Source organism: Salminus brasiliensis, chromosome 22, assembly GCF_030463535.1.
Source record: "Salminus brasiliensis chromosome 22, fSalBra1.hap2, whole genome shotgun sequence".
Classification (NCBI taxonomy): domain Eukaryota; kingdom Metazoa; phylum Chordata; class Actinopteri; order Characiformes; family Bryconidae; genus Salminus; species Salminus brasiliensis.
In genome coordinates, this window is record NC_132899.1 from 29,969,338 (window position 1) to 29,992,488 (window position 23,151).

The window sequence follows — 23,151 nt, forward strand, 5'->3', positions numbered from 1 at the left end:
GTTTCTGCAATACTGGGCTCTGTGATACTCGCACCCTCTCATTGCAGAAGGCTTCATTATGCAAATGAAGCTCCAACAAATGATACATTTTTGGAAGTGTGTGCGGAGGAGCTTCCTGACCAGATGTTTCCCAAGGTTCTGCCACAGTTTTATTATTCTACGCTTCCCGTCCACTTCAACCACCCCTTCCACGGAGCTCCAGCTCGCTGGGGTTTATTTAGAGACCTCAGCCCATCTGTTGAAGCATCATCAGCGGTCAGCTACAGAACACAGAGCTGCTCCTGGCTGGATGTGTTTTTGGGCATCCTCACGGTCAACCTAGCAGTGCACGAAAACACCAGCAACACCGCTAGGCCTGATACAAGCGTGCCAGCACAACATACACACACACACACACACACACACACACACACACACACACACACACACACACACACACACACACACACACACACGGCAGGGCCGGAGCAGATTCTTTGAGCGTTTGCTGTGCTGCTAAATCAGGAACAGGACAAGCAAAGCTATTATGCTAATGCGGCTAGCTAGTGTAGCTGAAGCTGTGATTCATCCGTTAGCATTGTGTGTGTTAGCACCATGCTAATGATGATATACTGTCACAAAATCATGAACATGATTCAGAATCATGAATCATGAGTCATGAACAGCCGCTAAGCGAGCCGGGATGTGCTACCGGGAGCATGAGCGATGCCGGACGAGCCCAGCGGCCAGGCCGTGCTAACGATGTTGGACGAGGCCCGCCAATAGGTGGATCCTTATGCCATTAAGCCCTCCCACTGAGTGGTCAGCGAAACCTTGACGCAGATAGATTATAGGGAAGTGCTGGCTTACTGACCACAGGGGCTGTGGGTTCGACACCCACATCCGATCAGCTGCCACTGCTGGGCCAGTGAGCTCTAGGGGTTTCATAGCATGACTGACCTGCACTCTGACCACAGCTTTCCCAGATTTCTTACCGGTGGTGGCAGTTGTGGCCTAAAGGTTTGGGACTTGAAGGTCACCGGTTCGATCCCCTGAGGCTGCCCATCTCCCCAACTGCGACAGACGTCTGAATCTTACAGTGGACCTCCAGTGGACCCACAGCGGACCTACTGAACCCCTCAAAGAGGCCGGCGAGTAGGGATACACAGCAAAGTGGAGAGTGACTGTGACAAAGTGGCTAGGGAGTACATCTGTAACGCAAGCCTGGCTGATCTGCAGCGTTGCAGGGATTCGAACTTATGATCTCCTGTGATTGGCTACAAACGCTAAGACAGCTATGGCACAATAGTGGGATTTTAGAGCTACACCACTACCTGCCAGTGAGCCACCATATCACACGTGGGAGGATGGGGTTCGATTCCTGATTCCTGGTCGGGGTGAATGTGCTGCCCTACACCAATTCGAGTCCTTGGGCAAGACTCCCAACACTACATTGGCCCACATCTGTAATATGAGTCCCCCTGTAAGTCGCTCTGGATGAGCATGTCAGCTAAATGGCGTCAACGGGAGGAAGCTATTATATTATTAAAATGAATTAAGCAATCGAATATTAAAAAAGAAATCAGAAATCACTCAATGTTTTATACTACACTGCAATCTGCCAGAGCGGCTGCAGAGCTTTCACAATCCATGACAACTACCTGACCTTGCTGACTAATTGCTGCATATTCACAAACTCATGTGTTTAACACAACCACCACACACACTAGCATAGCCACTTACTCGCAGATACAATAATACCCATTCCATACACACACACACACACACACACCCATACACTAACACGGTGGAACATTGGCCAAGCATGAAAAGCTCTTCTGCAGCACAGCAGAGGTTGAGGGTGTCATATGAGAAAGGTTAGAGTTTATAGCTCCATTACAAAGCCTGCGGCTTTTACGTCATGCCGTTTTCAGAAAATGGTTTCATTAGACGTGCTGGGGTGCAATCTGAGAAAGGATGAAAAGGAGAAATAATCAGAAAGAAATAAAAAAAGAAAAAAGTAAAAAAATAAAAGAAGGAGCGAGAACGTGAGAGGGGCTGTGAGAGCGACAACGGAATAAACACACAATTACACTGGTCAGTAGTCTGAATGTGCTGTCGGTCAGTAAAGCTACTGGGATGTCGGTTAGAAGAGCACAGTCGGAAGGAGCACATGTAGAGCAACACAGGGAGATGGGCACAGGGAGATGGGCACAGGGAGATGGGCACAGGGAGATGGGCACAGCCAGAGCAACACCGGGACATGGGCATAGGGAGATGGGCACAGGGAGATGGGCACAGCCAGAGCAACACGGGGAGATGGGCACAGCCAGAGCAACACGGGGAGATGGGCACAGCCAGAGCAACACGGGGAGATGGGCACAGCCAGAGCAACACGGGGAGATGGGCACAGCCAGAGCAACACGGGGAGATGGGCACAGCCAGAGCAACACGTGGAGATGGGCACAGGGGGAAGGGCACAGATAGGGCAACACAGGGAGATGGGCACAGCCAGAGCAACACGTGGAGATGGGCACAGGGGGAAGGGCACAGATAGGGCAACACGTGGAGATGGGCACAGGGGGAAGGGCACAGATAGAGCAACACAGGGAGATGGGCACAGCCAGAGCAACACGGGGAGATGGGCACAGGCAGAGGAACAGAGATGAGCACAGCGTGAAGAGCACAGAGAAACACAGATGAACATGGGGAGAAAGACACAGTAAGAAGGAAACAGGGAGAAGAGCACAGTGAGAAGAGCACAGGTTTGTGGGCTGATCTTCGTGAACTGATTAGGACTGATTAGATGAACTAGGCATTGGATGGGAACTGCTAATACCGGCCTTCCTCCAGAAGAGCTTTAGAAATGTGTAAGTGAACACACACCACATTAAAAAGCGCTGTACTGTTTATCTGCTTATGATTAATATCAACTTTATTAAAAGAAATCTTTCCGGTCCAGATTTTAAAAAGATGTATGTATTCTAAAGGTTTAGGCAAGGTACAGTACGAGTGTGAGACAGAAAGAGTGTGTGTGCTTCACAGAAAGAACACAGTCAACAGAAATACAATCCCCTTCAGCAACCGGTGCTGAACTTCACTTAATAATAATAGCCTGGTGAAAAGTCAGGGTTTCCCCAGTTTCCACCCTTTCGCCAAAGGCAGTCAAGCAGCCCAGACATGTTTGCTACTGGAGATACACGGCTGTTGTGGCTAACAAGTAATGGAAGCTTAGGTCGATATAAAAAATCTCACTGTATGGCTGTGCAGCTAACGTGGTTCTCACTGGTTGTTATAGTATCCCGGGGTTTGCTATGGTATGGCTGTTGGTTGTCAAGATGATGAAGCAGAAGATGATGACGATGAAGCAGAAGATGATGACGATGTAGCAGAAGATGATGAAGATGAAGCAGAAGATAATGAAGATGAAGCAGAAGATAATGAAGCAGAAGATGATGAAGCAGAAGATGATGAAGCAGATGAAGATGAAGCAGAAGATAATGAAGCAGATGAAGCAGAAGATGATGATGAAGAAGAAGAAGATGAAGCAGAAGATGATGAAGATGAAGCAGATGATGAAGATGAAGCAGAAGATGATGAAGATGAAGCAGATGAAGATGAAGATGTAGCAGAAGATGATCAAGCAGAAGATAATGTAGCAGAAGATGATGAAGCAGAAGATAATGAAGCAGAAGATAATGAAGCAGAAGATGATGAAGATGAAGCAGAACATAATGAAGATGATGAAGCAGAAGATGAAGATGATAAACAGATGATGATGATAAACAGATGATGATGACGATGATGAAGCAGAAGATGATGATGAAGCAGAAGATGAAGCAGATGATGATGAAGATGATGAAGCAGATGATGATGAAGATGATGAAGCAGAAGATGATGAAGATGATGAAGCAGAAGATGAAGCAGATGATGATGAAGCAGAAGATGAAGCAGATGATGATGAAGCAGAAGATGATAAAGATGATGAAGCAGATGATGATGAAGCAGAAGATGATTCGGTACAGTTCTTCAGTGAGTAGTGTGATTGTCCTCACTGCTTTACTGAATCAGCTATCAGGTTTCCCTCAAATAATCAAAGACCTTAGAGGTAAAATATCTGCTGGCTATCCCCACCAGCACAATGCTAACCCCACCCCTCCCCCTCAGCTAACAGCTAACGGCTACATCACCAGTTACTGTAGCATGCCTAAAATTACTCCCGGGGATTTGACCTCGATATATGCCCCCATCCACCAAACTGCAGTAAACGCCGACGTTACGGCACAAATCAATAACGAGCCATTATGGAGCTTCATCAGGAAGGTCAAGCTGCTCTGTACTCGGTTAGGAGAGACCCGAGCAGAGGCAGAGACCTTTAGATTGAAATGTAAACATGATGGAGCACTACAGCCTCCGTAAACACGCCCTCGGCCCAACAAGCAGAGGCCGCAGTTGGCGTCCTTCTCGGACAAATCTTCAGCGCTGAGCAGCTTTGGCTTCTTTTTACTGCTCAATTTTACACCACTGAAGCACGGAGACGAAACCCAGCGGCTCAGGAAATGCTGGTCATAGCTACACAACATGCCTGGGGTCTGGAACCTGCTGCCCGCAGCAGTGTTTGGCAGGTATGATCGGACACAAACACAATCGGTCATTTCTAAAGGAAAAAGGGCCCAAAGGCCCTTAGGGACACACCCTTTTTGGCAAGCATTGCAGCTCGTAGGTGCTTTCTGTTTCCTTGTTTGGGGGATTTGGGCCCATTTGTCTTCTAGTCTGTTCAAAGTTTTGGGCCGACATGCACGTGTACTGCTCTTGTGATGATGTTTAACTGAATCCAGCCTTCCCTCTACCACTGAAACATGCCCTGCGTCACTGGCTGCAACACAAGCCATAACCTTTGGAAAGGGATTCTTTTCATTACATATTTCACGGCCGCTTCCAGCCAGTCTACAGTCTCCAGAAGCACAAATCATAACACTGTTGTCACACTTTCGACAAGGCCGATTCACAATTTTAGCTTATGAAGAGCCATAAGAGCTTATGATTAGTGCCAAGTCCCAAAAAATCAACACAGACATCAATACAGCCCACAGTCGAAACGGCTCGCCTAGGCCGCGGTAAACTTGTCAGGGCTGTATAAACAGAGTGGCCATTTCAAGGGGTTCACTGTCTGCTTCTATACCAAAAATATCAGCGATTATCAAAAAAAAAAAAAGACCCGACAAGAGGCCTACAAGTTCTACTCTCCTGAAATTTTACTCTATTCGTTTAAAATATCACGAAATCGTCTACGTACTTAACGCCAAAATGCACCTAGTAGAAATCTAGCTACCGTGACTTACCCCAAACGAATTTTTTTTTTTTTAAAGATTTTATTTTTAGAGGATTTTTACGCTCCTTGGGCCATGTGCCAGCATCCTTGGAGGCTCAACCAACCTCGCAGCAGTAGCTATTAAAGAACGCGGGTAAACAAAAACGGCACATTGGAGCAAGGCATCCTAGAACAAGGGCGTTTAAGGCATCAGCGACTGGTTTTAGGCGAGTCACGGCGGCTACGTCCAAGGCAATGGGTCAGGACTTCAGAGGTCACCAGTAAAGCAAGTCAGCCCTCCAACAAAAGGCTGAAAGGCTGCAAAAAGACTGAAGACCTGAGCAAGAATTAGCAATGAATGCGAGCACTGCACGCCTGAGCCTGATTAAAATCAGGGAAAGGTTGTAAGTAAAAGGACGAGTGAAGTCGTGAACGAAGGCTTCTGAATGTGGACGAACGTTGGTAGAGGTAGAGGTGCCTCTCGGCCTCTGACCATGCGGCTAAGTGTGTTTTTGCACGTCCGGATGACGTCAAATGGAGAGCGTTTTTATGGTAAAAGCACATTACGGCGTTCTCTTTCTCTGCCCTCAGAAGGGGCCAGCTGAGAAGCGGGACGCTTTCCTCTTTCATTCCACATCCCGCTTTCATCCCCGACACCTTTTAGCCTCCGTTAAGGCGGAGGCGTGGAGAGCTGGTGGAGAAAAAGCTTGCCTCCCTCCGTCTTGGCCCTCGCTCCGAAGAGCATCATTGACCCCTCCGTTCTCTAGAATTCGTAGAAAATCCCTTAAAGCTGGGACTAATCGAATTATTCCTCCAATCTACCACAACTGAACCACCTGCAGCGCATCTCAATCGGTCAAACTGAAGGCATGGGTCGTATAAACGTTGAAAAGTCGCCAAAATCAATGCGCACCCTACACTTCCTGTATCGCATTACAATCCGTCAGAAAGCTAGTGCAAGCATTATAAGGTGTTGAGGCATTGTAGAACCAGGCTGATCGAAAGCTTCTCGCCCAGCGCTGATAGCCAGGCCGCCCAGATGGTAGCCCAACACACCGTCACCAGTGTGCGGCTTGTGGCTCTTAAACCACTCGAACCACTGTCCGTAGTTACTCACCACTACTGACCGGGAGCACTTCTGCAAGCCTTCCAATCCTAACACATAGCTCCGGAGACCACCCTACATGATTTCTAGGCGGTGTGTTTTAGGGAAATTAACATCTGCATTGTATTTCATAAACCATGGACAACATCTGAACAACGTTCAGAAATCACTATGGTGAAATAACCTTCAAAAAACAGAAAATCACAGCTTTCCTGTCTTGGCCGGCTCTCCCCTAGTCTTTCATATTTGCTGTTGGGGCTTCATGCCAGTAGCATAGTCTCCAAATTCGGCTAACTCAGCGGTGCTTAACGAATTGCCTGGAATACGACGGCTGCCATACATGTAGAGATGCAAATGAATTTTTTCCAGAGCTGAATACTTTGAGAGTATCGGCATGGGCCCCAAATGTAAGGCCCCAGGTTTATCAATCTTTTATTGAATCGGAACCAACACTGCTAAGGTTGGACCCAAGGCAGGGCCCATGGTGGAGGTCTTAATATGTAACCCTGACAGATTAACAACTGATGCCTCTGGATGTGCCTCCAGGCTCCTCGGCCCGAAGCGTCGGGTGCAGGTTTTCGGTGAAAATACCGATTTGAGGGTTTACTTCTACTTAACTTTTCCCAGCTATTGTTCCAAGCACGTATATTAAGGCTCTCGCAGCCCAAAAGTGGTCTAAAGCGCTGAAAAGGTTCGAGTGCTGATGAGTTTCGACATCTCCCAACAAGGAGATAAAATGCAGAGCCCCTATTCCCAAAGCAGCGCTTCTGGCAGTCGTTCCCTCTGCAAAGGAAAAAAAAAAAAAAAAAAAAAAAAAAAAAAAAAGAAACGGCAAGAGATTCATTCGGAGAGGCTAGGGCCAAACTTTTGACGGGCAGCGTGCACACCTTTCTTCTGCAGCCGAAATAATAATGCTGTTTTGTGTAGTTCTCCCCCTAAGAATTAACATCCAGCGAGCGCAAGCTGCAATTTCAAACGCATTTTCGTGCTCTCGGGTTGCGATTGTGAGGAGCGAGACAGACTGCTTTCAAATGTTCTTGCACACGCTCCACTCAAAGCTCGCCGCGGCGACAACATACTGATGGCTTTTAGAAGACATCAAAAACACTGGTGCTCTCGTCTCACGCCCAAGATCTGAGCAGAAGCCTGAAATAATAATATGAAATAATAATAACTCCCTTGTCACACTTTCGACATGGCCGATCACAGTTGTAGCTTATGAAGGGCCCCCTTCTGTGGAGCTCTTTACACATTGATTAGTGCCAAGTCCCGAAAAATCAACACCGACACCATTACAGCCCACAGTCAAAAGGGCTGTATTAACGGAGTGGCCATTTTAGGGGGGTGGGGCTTCACGGTTCGCTTCTGTTCCAAAAAAATGACCCTACAAGAGAGACCCCTTCCGTTTCCGAGACCCGTCCTACCAGAGGAGCTCAACAGCTCAACAGAAGTACGTTTTGGTGTCCGGAGATGAGAACTTCTCATAGAGCTCTACAACCACCCGCAAAAACAGCTCCACCCTGTCCCCACACCTCGTGCGGTGCCCTGTTGCCCATGGATTCAGCACATTTCAGCACATCCCACAACTGGACTGAGATCGGTGGACTTTGGAGGGCAGGGCAACACTTGGAACTCTTCATTACGTTCCGCAAACCATTGCCACGAAGGGGTTAACCTGGCCTGCTGGTGTGAATGCCCGGCCCTAGGGTGTCCCACCCCCACTGGCCTGTCTTCTTACCAAAGAACCCAATCTGTCCTCCAGGTAGAAGGACTTTTCGGACCGGGTGACCATGTCGGCTTGTCCAGCGCCGATGCCCGGGTGCCCATTGGAAGCCTATTGGAACACTCACCAGTCACCAGTGTGTGGCTTGGGGACTTCATAAACCACGGACAGTAGCTACTCACCCCTGCTTACTGGGAGCACCCATGCAATCCTTGTTGTTTTGGAGACGCTTGGACCTAGTAACGTCCAGGCACTCTGTTCAGACAGAGACTTGGCCAAGTAATGCTAACTAATGCGGTCATCTAATTATGTCCGAATATAGGTTCAAATGAATGACCGGGAAGTTAATAAACCACAGAGAAGCATAGGAAGTGTCTAATCTGGAAAGCAAGGCATTAATAAGCTCCCAAGATTCATGCCTTCATCACTCACTTGTGTTTGGATCATGAGTCGTTCCCCTTTACTCATCAACACATTCAGCTAAGCGATCATATTTAAAGCCGGTAGACTTCTTACCCAGCCCCTTCCACCCCCCGTCCCCCCTGCATACCCTGCAAAAGTGCACGCTAACAGCTGCTGAGGGCTGTAATTTTTTTTCCACAGATAGAAGCTAATTAGGCCTTTACGCTAGGCTACTGCTTTGGAGGTAAATAATACGAGGCGATTATAACGGGCGCCATTAGCAAACATACCTGCAAGCATAATGAACAAGCCAGTATCTGGAGGTGTGTGCTGAAGACCGTTTCCACCCTTGTGTTATAAACAGTGGAGATTCTGCGGAAAGGAAACTATTACAGGGTGCCCTGTCCGACAGAACTGACGCACGGGGAAGGTCAGCGCACAAATGCCATGACCATAAGGGGGATTTGATCAGCCCCAATACTTATAAAAAGCTAAAATCCTCCTCAGCAGCTGCAGGGGGACCGAGGGGAGTCTATTTGGAAGCGATTGTTCCATTCGAACAGGGACGTGATGAAGCGGGCGAATTAGGATTAAAACATGGACAACAGAGTTCCTGATCACCAAGTAGCGGGAAGTGATGCAATATCCTTCAACGCTGCCTTATTAAGGGGGTAATTTGAATGGACTCTTCAACTGGGACCCGTGGATTCTAATTAGGCCTTATTGCAAGGCTATTACTTCCCAAGTAAATAACATGAACCAATTTTAAAATGAAATTGAAATTCGGGCCTGTATGTTGTCTGAGCCTGCCCCTCAGACTGGAGCGCACATCTGAAGTTCTCAAAGCAATAAAAAATAAATAAAACATTAATTAAAAAAATTAAAAAATTACTGATGCTAAATATGTAAATAACATTTTGCAGAGCACTAACGTGTTGACTGGACGCCTTCACATCTACTCAAAAACTGCCGAACGTTAATCAATTTCTGTAGAGATAGACTGCACTGGCATAAGAAAAATTAATATTAATTAATATGAAATTAATGATCATTCATATATATATTTTATATATACATATATAAAAAGAGCCTCTTTTTCCACTCCAGGTTTACGAGCGAGGCTGGCTAATCGTATTTGGGGCCACGCAACCGTATGGGGGGAGGGCTTAGTGACTGAGGTAGTTATCTGCGGATTGGCTCCATGTTTGCATCACCTTTGTGCCGCAAGATCCGCGGACCTTATATTACCTTATATGGTACCTTACCTTATATGTGGAGTGCATTGTGGAGGACACTAGCTAGGTAACTCTGGGCGGGAACATGAGACCAAACACATCACATTACAGCAACGGTCAAAATTGAGAGACACCGGCACTTCTTGGTCCTGATCTAAAAACATAGCAAACAGTCTCATGGCAAGGTGTTCGTTCAAGGCTAAAAAAACGACCAAGAACTACATAACTACGCTAAAACATGGTAAATTAAATTTGTTCAAAATAATCATTTTTGTTTAAATTTAATATTTTTATAAGCAGGTATTTTTGAAAACAAGTATTAAATATAATTGAAATTAAATATAAAATGATAAAATGTATGTACATAATAATGTATGTCTTTCAGTCAGTCCTAATGTCAACATGTACAAACTGAAAAAGAGGTCATTACTATGTATCCTGTAGTCTCATGTCAAGGTGTCAGTTTGGGCCAAAAAGATGATGAAAATAATAATAAAAATAATATTTAAATGTTAAAATCTGTTTTAAATACAATTATTTAATTATTATTATATAATTATTTAATTAAAATGATAAAATACACATATATATTTTATATTTTAATAATAAAATATAAAACTAAGGGGGTGGAATACAACTTCTGCAAAAATTATTAAATAATTTGAATTAAACATTTTAAAACGTATAAGTATTCTCGTTTTCACGGTCAAATTGGAAAATTATTATTATTATTATTATGTTTCCTGTAGTCTCAAGGCAAGGCATTAGTTCGGGTCTAAAGATTTATCATGAACTAAATAATAATATATTTAAATGTGAAAATATATTTGTTAAAAGTAAAAAAATTGTTTTTTTATATTTTATTAATAAAGTATAAAACGAAGAGTGGAATATGACTTCTGAAAACAATTTAAAATTAAATTAAATGATCATATATGAGTATTCTCATGTTTATGTTAAACCTGGAAACAAGGTCATTATTATGCATCCTGTAGCCGCATGGCAAGATGTTCGTTCAGAGCTTGAGGGTAGCACATTAGTTAATGAGTAGCACGTTAGCTTAGGCTACCATACAGCAGCGCTTTGTGATGGGTTAACATGTTGCTTAGAAACCAATGGCACTGGTCAGGTAGGACCCCACTATGCCCTCAACACTGCACACTAATAATGCTAATAGCGTTAATAACAGAACAAATCAAGAATCGTTAAACACCAAATTTATCCGAGATATAACTACATACGCTTCCTCCCTTTAGGCCAATTACAACACAGCGTTCTGATCTTCACAGCTCCTTTGTTCTCTGCTTCCAGTGAAGTCCTTCAAGGTTCGGTTCCAAGGTCAGAGCCAGACTATTAGACGTAGCCTAAATTTAGACGGAGTGCGGTGAAAACTTCCCGTCCCATGATACAGCAGCACTAACAGGATAAGCTGACTGGTGGAGGCAGGGTTGAGGAGGGGGTTGGGGGCTGAGGGGAGCGGGGGGGGGTATGTTTCCCGCTGGGGTTCGGAGGCTGCGGAAGGCTGGATATCTGGCACGGTGTCAACATCGACTGCAAAGGGCCATCAGTCAGAAAAAGGCAAAATCAATGGCAGTGACCATGCGCTCCAGGCAGGCTGGCATTTATAGACAATTCCAACACTCCAGCGATGCTGTTCTCGCTCTCAAGCTTTTACTGTTACACACACACACACACACACACACACACACACACACACACACACACACACACTTTATGTTTTCTCCGAGCCAGAAGGATATAAAAAAATAAATAAATAAATAAATCAATCACAGCCAAAAAGGGAAGGACACTATTGTACCGTCACCAACTGCTTTAACAGTACCAACAGCTCCTGATATGGAACATAACGGGTCGATTCTGGGTGCAATAATGTTTTGTTTTTGTTTTTGTTTTTAAATATAATTTTCTGGTTAATATTGTTTATATTTTTATACTAAACAGCTTTTCTGAGAGATGTAGTTAGCAGTTTATTAGAAGTAGTCTTATATTCTGTTACATCTTTTTAATTGATTGGGTATTTGTGTGGTGATAAAGTTCCTAATAAAGAAATAACATACATTTAAATACATCTTTATTTTCCCCCAGTTTAGTTGTTTATATGTAGATTATTTAATTTTCTTACATCCCATTTTTTTAAAAATCAGGTTTTATTTCATACTATATTCCTCAATAAATCATTGACTAAATAATAAAATATATTATTATAATATTATATAAAAAACTACAATATTAAAATGATTAAAATATGTTAAATACAATTTTATATATATATATATATATATATATATATATATATATATATATATATATAGCTAGATAGCCTAAAGTCTTACAGTACACATTTATAATTATTTGTAAATAATAATAATAATAATAGTTAATATTGTAATTGACAAACACAATGCAAGTGCAAAAATGTATTTATTTTATGCTAAAGGTTATGTGATATAGTTCAGTGGGAGCCTTATACAAAGTTTCTTAATCAGTATAAATGTGTTACATTTTGTTATCTAAAAAGTTGATCTGAGTTCATTACATTTACCTTTATGTTGTTTCATTTAATTTGAATTAAATTACTGTGTGTTAATTAAACATCACATAGTGAGTTAATAAAAAAAAAAATCTCCCTCCCTCCCTCATTCTTTCATGTGAACTTATCAATCTAAATAAAAAAAAACACCTAAATAACAGGGCAGACTTGATATTTTAAGTCAAAACATCAAAATCTTTTTAACATTTAATTAATTCAGGTGCTTCCAAGTGGAGCAACTGTCTCAACGTTTGTCCCAACATCAAGAGACCGCGAGTTCAAACCCTGGTGATGCCACAGCCAACCATAACTGGTCAGCCAAAGAGAAGGGAATGCCTGGAGTTCTAGCTAATGAGAAAACCTAGTGAAATTTTATGTAATTTTTGTTAAAGTTATTAAGTGTTAATTAATTGTCACATAGTAAAAAGCCTGCAGCTGCATCAGTGTTCATCAAGCACTAACAAAATCCTCAAAATGCTTAGAAAAACAATTTGATAAAATCAGCCCACAGCCCTAGTTTCCAAAACGCTTAGGTAGATCTTCTGGGAAGGACCGATTTTCTACTTCCTTCCTGACTCGTCCATGAAAATTGTATTTGTGAAGCAATGCTACCCCCCTGGAGCGGTGCACCACCCTGTAAATTGTCACACAGGTTCATGGAAGTAATCTGGGGGGGGGGGGGGGGGGGTTGATTTGCCTGTCTTACCAGCATACAAGAACTTTTAGAAGACCTGCAAGCCAAACTTTTGCACAGGCCACACTGATGAGGGTGGCCTGGCGTAGCAAGACACACACACACACACACACACACACACACACACACACACACACACACACACACACACACACGTGCACTTACAGCGTGAGGTGGTTGAAGCCGACGGTGCGGAGCGTGAAGGCTCGGGCCAGCAGCCGGACGTGTGTGAACAGGACCCCGATGGCCGTCTCGAAGTCTGTTAGTTTCTGCAGTACCGGGGAAGACTCGATCAGCTGCCTGTCGGTCAGGGGCTCCTGGACCTGAAATAAAATACAAGAGCACATCACAGCAGTTCAGTACGCGGGCGTAGCTAACTTACTTGGGGGTCACCTCAATGCTGTAACATGGAGGATAATGAGGGCAGAGGTCATTGCTTAGATGATTAGTCTAACGGCCGGTAAATGTAGAGGGCTTATGGTTTTTAGTAGGTCTGACAATTTGACAGCTTAGCTTAAATAAGCACGGCCCAGATAGCAGTGCTAATCCTGGGGGCCCTCGTTTTAGACTACTGGGCCAAAGTACAATGACCAAACGACGAAGAGAGGGTTATGTACTGTATACCATCACACTGTGTAGACCATTAGAGGTCAGAAGCCAAAACTGGCACCAGAAATGGGCAGCTTGCAGTTCATTTCATTATACAGCACCATAATAAACAAACAAACAATACAACAAACAAGTAAACAAGTGAATAAATATACATCTTAATTATATTCGTCTACTGCGCTAAATGCTATAATTATGGTCTTTGCAGAAGTCACGGCTTAAAATGAAACCCTGGACGATCTATTTGTCGGTCGATTTTTGTCATTTTTCAGCCGACGTTGACGACATACCATTTTATTCGCTGATAACGTGGCACTGCTGGGATTCAGCGATAAAAACAGCACAAAAGGAAATGAAACGAAGGTGAGCTTTTCAAGCAGACCTGACAGAGCACAAAGCTCCTCCTATTTTTAAATGCAGATACGAGTGACCTCAGCATTCACTCATGTTAAGCACAAGGTGTTCCTCAAGGCTCAGTCCAAGGCCATCCTCAATTCTGATTGGCTACTATTTCTACAAGTCTTGCTTTGGCCAGTATGTGGCCAAACGGAGGAAGAGATGTGAGACCTTTCCTAAGACCCCGGCACTGCCGACCATTTTTCTTCGTATTGGCATACGTACCGCTGATAACGCGGCACTGCTGGGATTCAAACTCTCAATCGTCTACTGAACCTCACACCGGTCCTCAAGGTGGTCCACATGTTAGTACTACTTGAATGTGCTTGAAAAATCTGGACCATCTCAAGGTCCCCGAGCACTGGTTCAAGTTACAAGCTAAGCTATACAGGCTCTAGTAGTGATTCCGAGCACATCACAACCATCAGGGTTAGCACTGCAAAGTCTTAATTACAGCTGTAATTAAAGCCCTAGGAAGTTTTACAGTCTCTTATAAGAATCATCCTCCTCCTCATCATCATCATCATCATCAGCCACAACATTATCAAACTGCTGAGGGCCAACTTACTATCCAGATCTTCTCCAGTTGCCTGCTCCAGACTGGGAGGCCACTGCCTAGCCAACTTTAGTTTTGGAGGGGGGCCAACTGAGCGGCCCAACAGGCGGTGCTCATGCCGGCATAATTAACTTTTCAAAAGGTTGTAGTAAATTACGGTATCTCTTCTCCTTCCCGAAATGTCACCGGCATCCATCCGCATTTAGGCAAACGAGCCAACGCGGCGCGCAAAAGCCGGAAACAAACTCCCGAATCCGGAATCTGGAGAAGAGAGCATAATGCCACCCGAACGACATGTGGTGCTAACGACGCTTCAAAGTCAACATTTTAATTGGATTGAGACTGCCAATGTCATGGTCTCTTTCTCCCGCTTTGCCCACAAAGGCGTTTACCGTCTGCCTCCTCGACGAGGTGCTCTTAATTAACGACGCCGCTCCAAATGCCAGCCGTCACATCGTCACGACTAACAACATTTCCCTCGCCGCTGACACCGAGGCTCTGGGCTTCGCTAGCACAGACGGTCCCCCAGTTTACCACGTCTTGACAGACGCAATTATGAAGTCGGTGGTCCTTATGAGGTGTTTACCTCAAAAGCAGCCAAGTTTTGCTCCCAAGCAGGCGAAGAAGAAAAGGCCCGCCTTGCGCCTCCGGCAACAAATTAGCATGACACTGTGGAAAATCTGGAAGTCGAAAAAAAAAAACGGAAAAAAAAAAACATATGTAGGAGCATTTGTTCCAGCCAAAGCGAAACAGGATTTGAACTCAAGCCGGCATGTGGAAATGCAAACTTGCGAGATTACCCCGGCAAGCTGAGAGCAAAGGCGACGGGAAAAAATAAAACATAAAAGAAAACGAAATGAAGGTGAGCGTATCGAGCAGCCGAGGATCCCGCTGACCTAACAGAGCGCGAAACTCCGGTAGCACAGGATTTTGGGGGGTGGGGAAGTTGTTGCGTGGGGGGCTTTTACTTATTTTAAGCGAAGTATTTCCAACAAGGAAAGACGACAAGACATTCCACGGCCTTTTCTTTTGTAAATGGATACAGACACGAGTGACCTCAGCATTCACTCATGTTAAGCACAAGGTGTCCCTTAATGCTCAGTCCAAGGCCGTCCTCCATTCTGACTGGCTACTGCTTCTTCTACAAGTCTTGCTTTGGCCAGTATGTGGCCAAACTGAGAAGGAGGAGATGTAAGACCTTTTCCCAAAGATGTCAACAAGGTGCAGTTGAGAGGGATGGGGTTGGTGGGACCACCACAACACCGTGCCCTGAGGCATGCAGTTTTGCTGGTGGGTTCTCTTTCTCTGTTACTCCATTAATCTTCTAATGGTCAGGGCGGTCAGTTTCGGGTAGTTCTGTCCAGGGTACGACACAATAGCAATAAGCACATTGGCATACAAAGTTCTTGAGAGTGGTGCAGGGGGTACGTCCACGGACGGCCCGGTCCTGCGGCCACCCACAGGGCAGGGGCTACAGCAGCTGTCCTGCTTTACACTGGGGACACACAAGTTAGGTTCAAAGTTTGACCAACTGGGACAAACGGACAATTTTTTTTGAAGTGATGCCCATTTTATTTGGTCTATCCATCCAGGCAGTAGAACACACAACAGCCACGTAAACACAGACACGTCAAGACCAGGCGAAAATACTAACTATTAGACCTGCATAAGACACATATAACCCCGCCCTCCCCCCGAGCCTGCACATCTGTATATCTGGCCTGTGTGTACAGCCCTTTATCCCACAGCTGTATTTATTTATTCACTGAGTAAACTCTCATCTTCATCCGTCCGAGCTGCTCTTATGATGCCTTTATACTTTATTATTATAATTATTTTGAATTATTAGTATTGACAGACAGAGATGAGAAAAGTGCAAGAACAAAAAGAAAGTATACACACACACACACACACACACACACACACACACACACACACACACACACAGAGTGAGTGAGTGTTGGAGGGCTGATGACAGCTGGCTGTGATTGAGAACTTTAAGCTGGAAGCCTCTTTGACCTTTTGGAACATCTTTCTCAGCTCCAGCCATAATTAAAGCAAAGTTCAAGACCAGAGAGTGAACACACACGCACAAACACACTCCACCAACTCATCAATAGCACCCCCCAACCCCCCACCCCACCCCAACACACACACACTCAAAGCAGTGAGTATTCCCCTGAGTGGAGTGTGTTGTTCCTCTGTAATCCTGTTACTAAATCACTGAGCTCTGATTCCAAACCCTAATTTCAGAATCCCCAAAATATTCATCGCTCACATAGACACAGACATGCAGGACCGACTCTGGGAGAGAGAGAGGGGGAGGGGGGGCAAGGAGAGAGACAGACACTTAGAGAGAAAGAGAGACAGACAGAGAAAGAGAGACATTCACTCACAGAGATAGAGAGAGATAAAGACAGACACTCACAGAGAGCGAGAGAGACAAAGACAGACACTCACAGAGAGAGAGAGAGAGAGAGAGAGAGAGAGAGAGAGAGACAAAGACAGACACTCACCGAGAGAGAGAGAGAGAGAGAGACAAAGACAGACACTCACCGAGACAGAGAGAGAGAGAGAGAGAGAGACAAAGACAGACACTCACCGAGACAGAGAGAGAGAGAGAGAGAGAGACACACAAAGACAGACACTCACCGAGACAGAGAGAGAGAGAGAGAGAGAGACACACAAAGACAGACACTCACCGAGACAGAGAGAGAGAGAGAGAGAGAGAGAGACACAAAGACAGACACTCACAGAGATAGAGAGAGAGAGACAAAGACAGACACTCACAGAGATAGAGAGAGAGAGACAAAGACAGACACTCACAGAGATAGAGAGAGAGAGACAAAGACAGACACTCACAGAGATAGAGAGAGAGAGACAAAGACAGACACTCACAGAGAGAAAGAGAGAGACAAAGACAGACACTCACAGAGAGAAAGAGAGAGACAAAGACAGACACTCACAGAGATAGAGAGAGAGACAAAGACAGACACTCACAGAGAGAGAGACAAAGACAGACACTCACAGAGAGAGAGAGAGAGAGACAAAGACAGACACTCACAGAGAGAGAGAGAGACAAAGACAGACACTCACAGAGAGAGAGAGAGAGACACAAAGACAGACACTCACAGAGAGAGAGAGAGAGACACAAAGACAGACACTCACCGAGAGAGAGAGAGAGACACAAAGACAGACACTCACCGAGACAGAGAGAGACACAAAGACAGACACTCACCGAGACAGAGAGAGAGACAAAGACAGACACTCACAGAGATAGAGAGAGAGACAAAGACAGACACTCACAGAGATAGAGAGAGAGACAAAGACAGACACTCACAGAGATAGAGAGAGAGAGACAAAGACAGACACTCACAGAGATAGAGAGAGAGAGACAAAGACAGACACTCACAGAGATAGAGAGAGAGAGACAAAGACAGACACTCACAGAGATAGAGAGAGAGAGACAAAGACAGACACTCACAGAGATAGAGAGAGAGAGACAAAGACAGACACTCACAGAGAGAAAGAGAGAGACAAAGACAGACACTCACAGAGAGAAAGAGAGAGACAAAGACAGACACTCACACAGAGAGAGACAAAGACAGACACTCACAGAGAGAGAGACAAAGACAGACACTCACAGAGAGAGAGAGAGAGACAAAGACAGACACTCACAGAGAGAAAGAGAGAGACAAAGACAGACACTCACAGAGACAGAGAGAGAGACAAAGACAGACACTCACAGAGAGAAAGAGAGAGACAAAGACAGACACTCACAGAGATAGAGAGAGAGACAAAGACAGACACAGAGATAGAGAGAGAGACAAAGACAGACACTCACAGAGATAGAGAGAGAGACAAAGACAGACACTCAGAGATAGAGACAAAGACAGACACTCACAGAGAGAAAGAGGGAGAGACAAAGAGATACTCAGAGAGACAAAGACAGACACTCAGAGAGAGAGAGACAAAGACAGACACTCACAGAGATAGAGAGAGAGACAAAGACAGACACTCAGAGATAGAGACAAAGACAGACACTCACAGAGAGAAAGAGGGAGAGACAAAGAGATACTCAGAGAGACAAAGACAGACACTCAGAGAGAGAGAGACAAAGACAGACACTCAGAGAGAGAGAGACAAAGACAGACACTCACAGAAAGAGAGAGCGAGAGACAGAGAGAGAGACAAAGACAGACACTCACAGAGAGAGAGAGAGAGACACAAAGACAGACACTCACCGAGACAGAGAGAGAGACAAAGACAGACACTCACCGAGACAGAGAGAGAGACAAAGACAGACACTCACAGAGATAGAGAGAGAGACAAAGACAGACACTCACAGAGATAGAGAGAGAGACAAAGACAGACACTCACAGAGATAGAGAGAGAGACAAAGACAGACACTCAGAGATAGAGACAAAGACAGACACTCACAGAGAGAAAGAGGGAGAGACAAAGAGATACTCAGAGAGACAAAGACAGACACTCAGAGAGAGAGAGAGAGACAAAGACAGACACTCAGAGAGAGAGAGAGACAAAGACAGACACTCACAGAAAGAGAGAGCGAGAGACAGAGAGAGAGACAAAGACAGACACTCAGAGAGAGAGAGAGACAAAGACAGACACTCACAGAAAGAGAGAGAGAAACAAAGACGGACACTCACAGAGATAGAGAGACAAACAAAGACGGACACTCACAGAGATAGAGAGACAAACAAAGACGGACACTCAGATAGAGAGACAAAGACGGACACTCAGATAGAGAGACAAAGACGGACACTCAGATAGAGAGACAAAGACGGACACTCAGATAGAGAGACAAAGACGGACACTCAGATAGAGAGACAAAGACGGACACTCAGATAGAGAGACAAAGACAGACACTCAGATAGAGAGACAAAGACGGAAACTCAGATAGAGAGACAAAGACGGAAACTCAGATAGAGAGACAAAGACGGACACTCAGATAGAGAGACAAAGACAGACACTCAGATAGAGAGACAAAGACGGAAACTCAGATAGAGAGACAAAGACGGAGACTCAGATAGAGAGACAAAGACGGAGACTCAGATAGAGAGACAAAGACGGAAACTCAGATAGAGAGACAAAGACGGAAACTCAGATAGAGAGACAAAGACGGAGACTCAGATAGAGAGAAAGACGGAAACTCAGATAGAGAGACAAAGACGGACACTCAGATAGAGAGACAAAGACGGAGACTCAGATAGAGAGACAAAGACGGAGACTCAGATAGAGAGATAAAGGGACACCAGTCATTTAGAAAAAATAGAAAATCCCGAAGCTCTACTTGGTGAACAGGTGTTGACGTGACGGAGTGTGTTTGACACTAAGGCCCATCAGACCCTTCTGCAGCGGTGCCGTTCCCGCCCAGGGGTCACTGAACTCTGAACTGACCACAGAGCAGCCGCCAGAGAGCAGTGAAAAAGCAGTGCCATAATCACTCCACTGGGCGCACCACCCCGTCACGCCGAGGAGCTCACACAAAAAACTAACAAACAAACCAATAAAGATCTTAACATGTGCAAACATGACTGGAAACCCTGATAGAGATACAGCGGGCGAGAGAGCAAAAGAGGACAGACGGCGAGAGAGGGGGGGGGGGTGAGAGAAAAAGCGAGAGAGCGAGTGAGAGAGATATCAAAGTCAGTTAAGACGCTACCACTGCATCATACACAGCATTGTTTCATCAGTTCCGCTACAGAAGAGAAACACACACTCGCGCTGACACACACACACACACACACACACACACACACACACACACACACACACACACACACACACACACTATTTTCTGTTGAAGTGAGAGTATCTGTGTTTGGTCATCCAGACTGAAGCAGCAGTTCTGACCACTGTGTAAATATGTCCTTTATTGAAAAGGACAGAATTCCTCAACCACTGGTGTTCGGAAAGCACAGACAACAAATCTCCCTGCGTTTGCCGCTGACGGTCACATGACCCTGTCCAAAACGGAAGTTAGCAAGCGGGGATGTCCCGATCCGATTAAGGGAATCGGGTTTGTGGACGATCCAGGCTCGTGTTAATGGATCGGGTATCGTCTATTTTAATACCAGTCCAGCTCCGAGTCTCAACACTGTTGTAACCACGGTGTTCAGAGCGCCATCTGCTGTCCTCAGGCGCCATTCACGGACAGCTGAGGACTGATCTGATCATTGCCTGGCCTGATCAAATTCTCAAATTCTGCTGATGGTAGGGTCGGAATCTGGTACCTAAAATCCATCCCATCCAAACTAAATAATGGTGATGTTGGTCTGCTGTATGTGCTATATATATATATAGTACTAGGACTATATGGACTATATAGAATTAGGACTATATGGACATGGAAGTACATGGGAAGCTATTTTGGATTATGATGTAATCATGAAATCATCATATACTAAAGTAATTTATATGCTTTTTCAAACATGATGTAAAAAAGCAGACCCTCTTTTTTAATAAACTGTACAATGGGAATAATGTGGACAGGGAAGTGTCCACATTATTCCCAGGTTTTAGGTTTTAAACCATGGAGAAAATTAACAAGGAACAAAAATGGAGATACATGTTTTTCATTGGACAGCAGTGATATGTTGTAAGATTATGACATTGATGTGGAAATACTTTGGATAGGATATAAAAACAGAACAGACAGTGGACAGAACAGATGTGGAATTGCTGACTTGGACCAAACACTCTTTAAATATGAGGTAAAACACTAACCTGGACGAAAACCCCTTTTTCATATAATGAAGAAACACAAAAGGAGAGTTATTGAATATGATGTTTAAATACTAAAGTGGCTGGAAAACGTTTTAAATATGATGTAAAAATTAGATTAAAAAATATTTTTGAATATGATGTAAAAATGCTAAGGTGCCTGGAAAATGTTTTAAATATGATGTAAAAATTTGATTAAAAAATATTTTTGAATATGATGTAAAAATGCTAAGGTGGCTGGAAAACGTTTTAAATATGATGTAAAAATTAGAGGAAAAAAACATTTTGAATAGGATGTAAAAATGCTAAGGTGGCTGGAAAAACACTTTTAATATGATGTAAAAATTTGATTAAAAAATATTTTTGAATATGAATGTAAAAATGCTAAGGTGGCTGGAAAAACGTTTTAAATATGATGTAAAAATTAGATAAAAAAATATTTTTGAATATGATGTAAAAATGCTAAGGTGGCTGGAAAACGTTTTAAATATGATGTAAAAATTAGATAAAAAAATATTTTTGAATATGATGTAATGTGTTAAACACAATGTAAAAAGTACACCAAAAAAAATCTTTAAATACGAAAATAAATCTTTAGAATATGATATAGAAGCTCTACAGTAATATGAAAAAAACACAGTTTTTGAACATATGATGTAAAGACGCTACATGGACAGAAAAGTTCTTGAATATGATGTCTTCAGACAAACCCACCTTAAACAAACTCCGTTCCCCAGTTCGCCAATATGAACTCACCTGTAATGGATGTGGAGGGTAGTTCAGCCAAACCTCCCTGAGGTCCTGAGGAGAGGAGGAAGAAAAGAAGAATAAGCTAATAATTGACGTTATGTAAGAGAGAATGTGGCTCTGGAGTACGAGACGGTATTAATGAGCCTTCCTCTGGACTCTAAGCGTGCAAAGGGTTTCACAAAGCAAACCCTATTAAAGGCCTAAAATCTGACAAGAGCATACAGTTCTGCACCTTTAGCCTGGTGTTAAAGGTTAATCAGAATTTAAGAGAGTCCGACTGGGCTGCTTCGCCCTCATTTATTCTTGAGGGAATAATTCAAATTAGCTAGTCAGCATAAACTCCCCCCATTTCTATAGAATTATTTATTTATGGAAACATTTATTATAGGGGAGTATGGGGGGGGGTTAGAGGCCTTTATGCCTATACGTTTTTTCATAAACATCTGATGCAAACGGTCATAGCAGTGCAACTAGCAGTGAAATGCTCCGATAACTGTGAGAAACTACCTAAATTAAGTATAAAAAATATATACAGAAATAAATATACAAGAATACAAATAGCAATATATACACTGAATTTATACAAAATAGAAAACCATACAATGCAGGGATGAGTTGTCAAGTGCAAAAGGGATGTGTGAATGCTGTGCAACTGAGCAGGAGGTAGTAATTATTAGCATAATTAGGGATGCACCGATCCGACTTTCTTTCTTTTTATTGCATTATTTTATAATCTTTGCTGATTTTTTACCATATACCTCACCTCATGTGGGAGAGAGTTAAGGCATCAGGACTGACTTGAAACTTACTTAGCTAAATTTGTTAAAAAAAATAAAGATAAAATAAAATATATAACAAAAATAATATAATAAAATATAAATATAATAAAATAAAGAAAATAAATAGCTGTATAAATAGCTTCGAGCCGATTACTTGCTGATGGTTGATGAACGGTCGAGGGAAGGTCGCTGGTTAGCTAGGATCCTGCTATTAAGTCCTGCTGTATGCTATGATGTGCATCAGGTCTCCGGCTGATCCTCATTTATGAAGCTTACAATATCGGCGGTGCGGGAATGGGGTCGGGATCGGCCAT

At 43.8% G+C, this 23,151-nt stretch overlaps 1 protein-coding gene across 1 annotated transcript in view; it reads right to left on the bottom strand.

The window, feature by feature from the left end:
- The window catches only part of drosha (drosha ribonuclease III), a 161,766-nt gene that overhangs the window by 37,412 nt on the left and 101,203 nt on the right, over positions 1–23,151 (bottom strand). Inside the window, exons 24-25 of the mRNA XM_072667489.1 lie at positions 22,065–22,140; positions 13,166–13,323 (exon numbers count right to left, since the gene is read on the bottom strand). Coding sequence (XP_072523590.1) covers positions 13,166–13,323; positions 22,065–22,140 — 234 coding nt within the window. The remainder of the gene's footprint in view (positions 1–13,165; positions 13,324–22,064; positions 22,141–23,151) is intronic.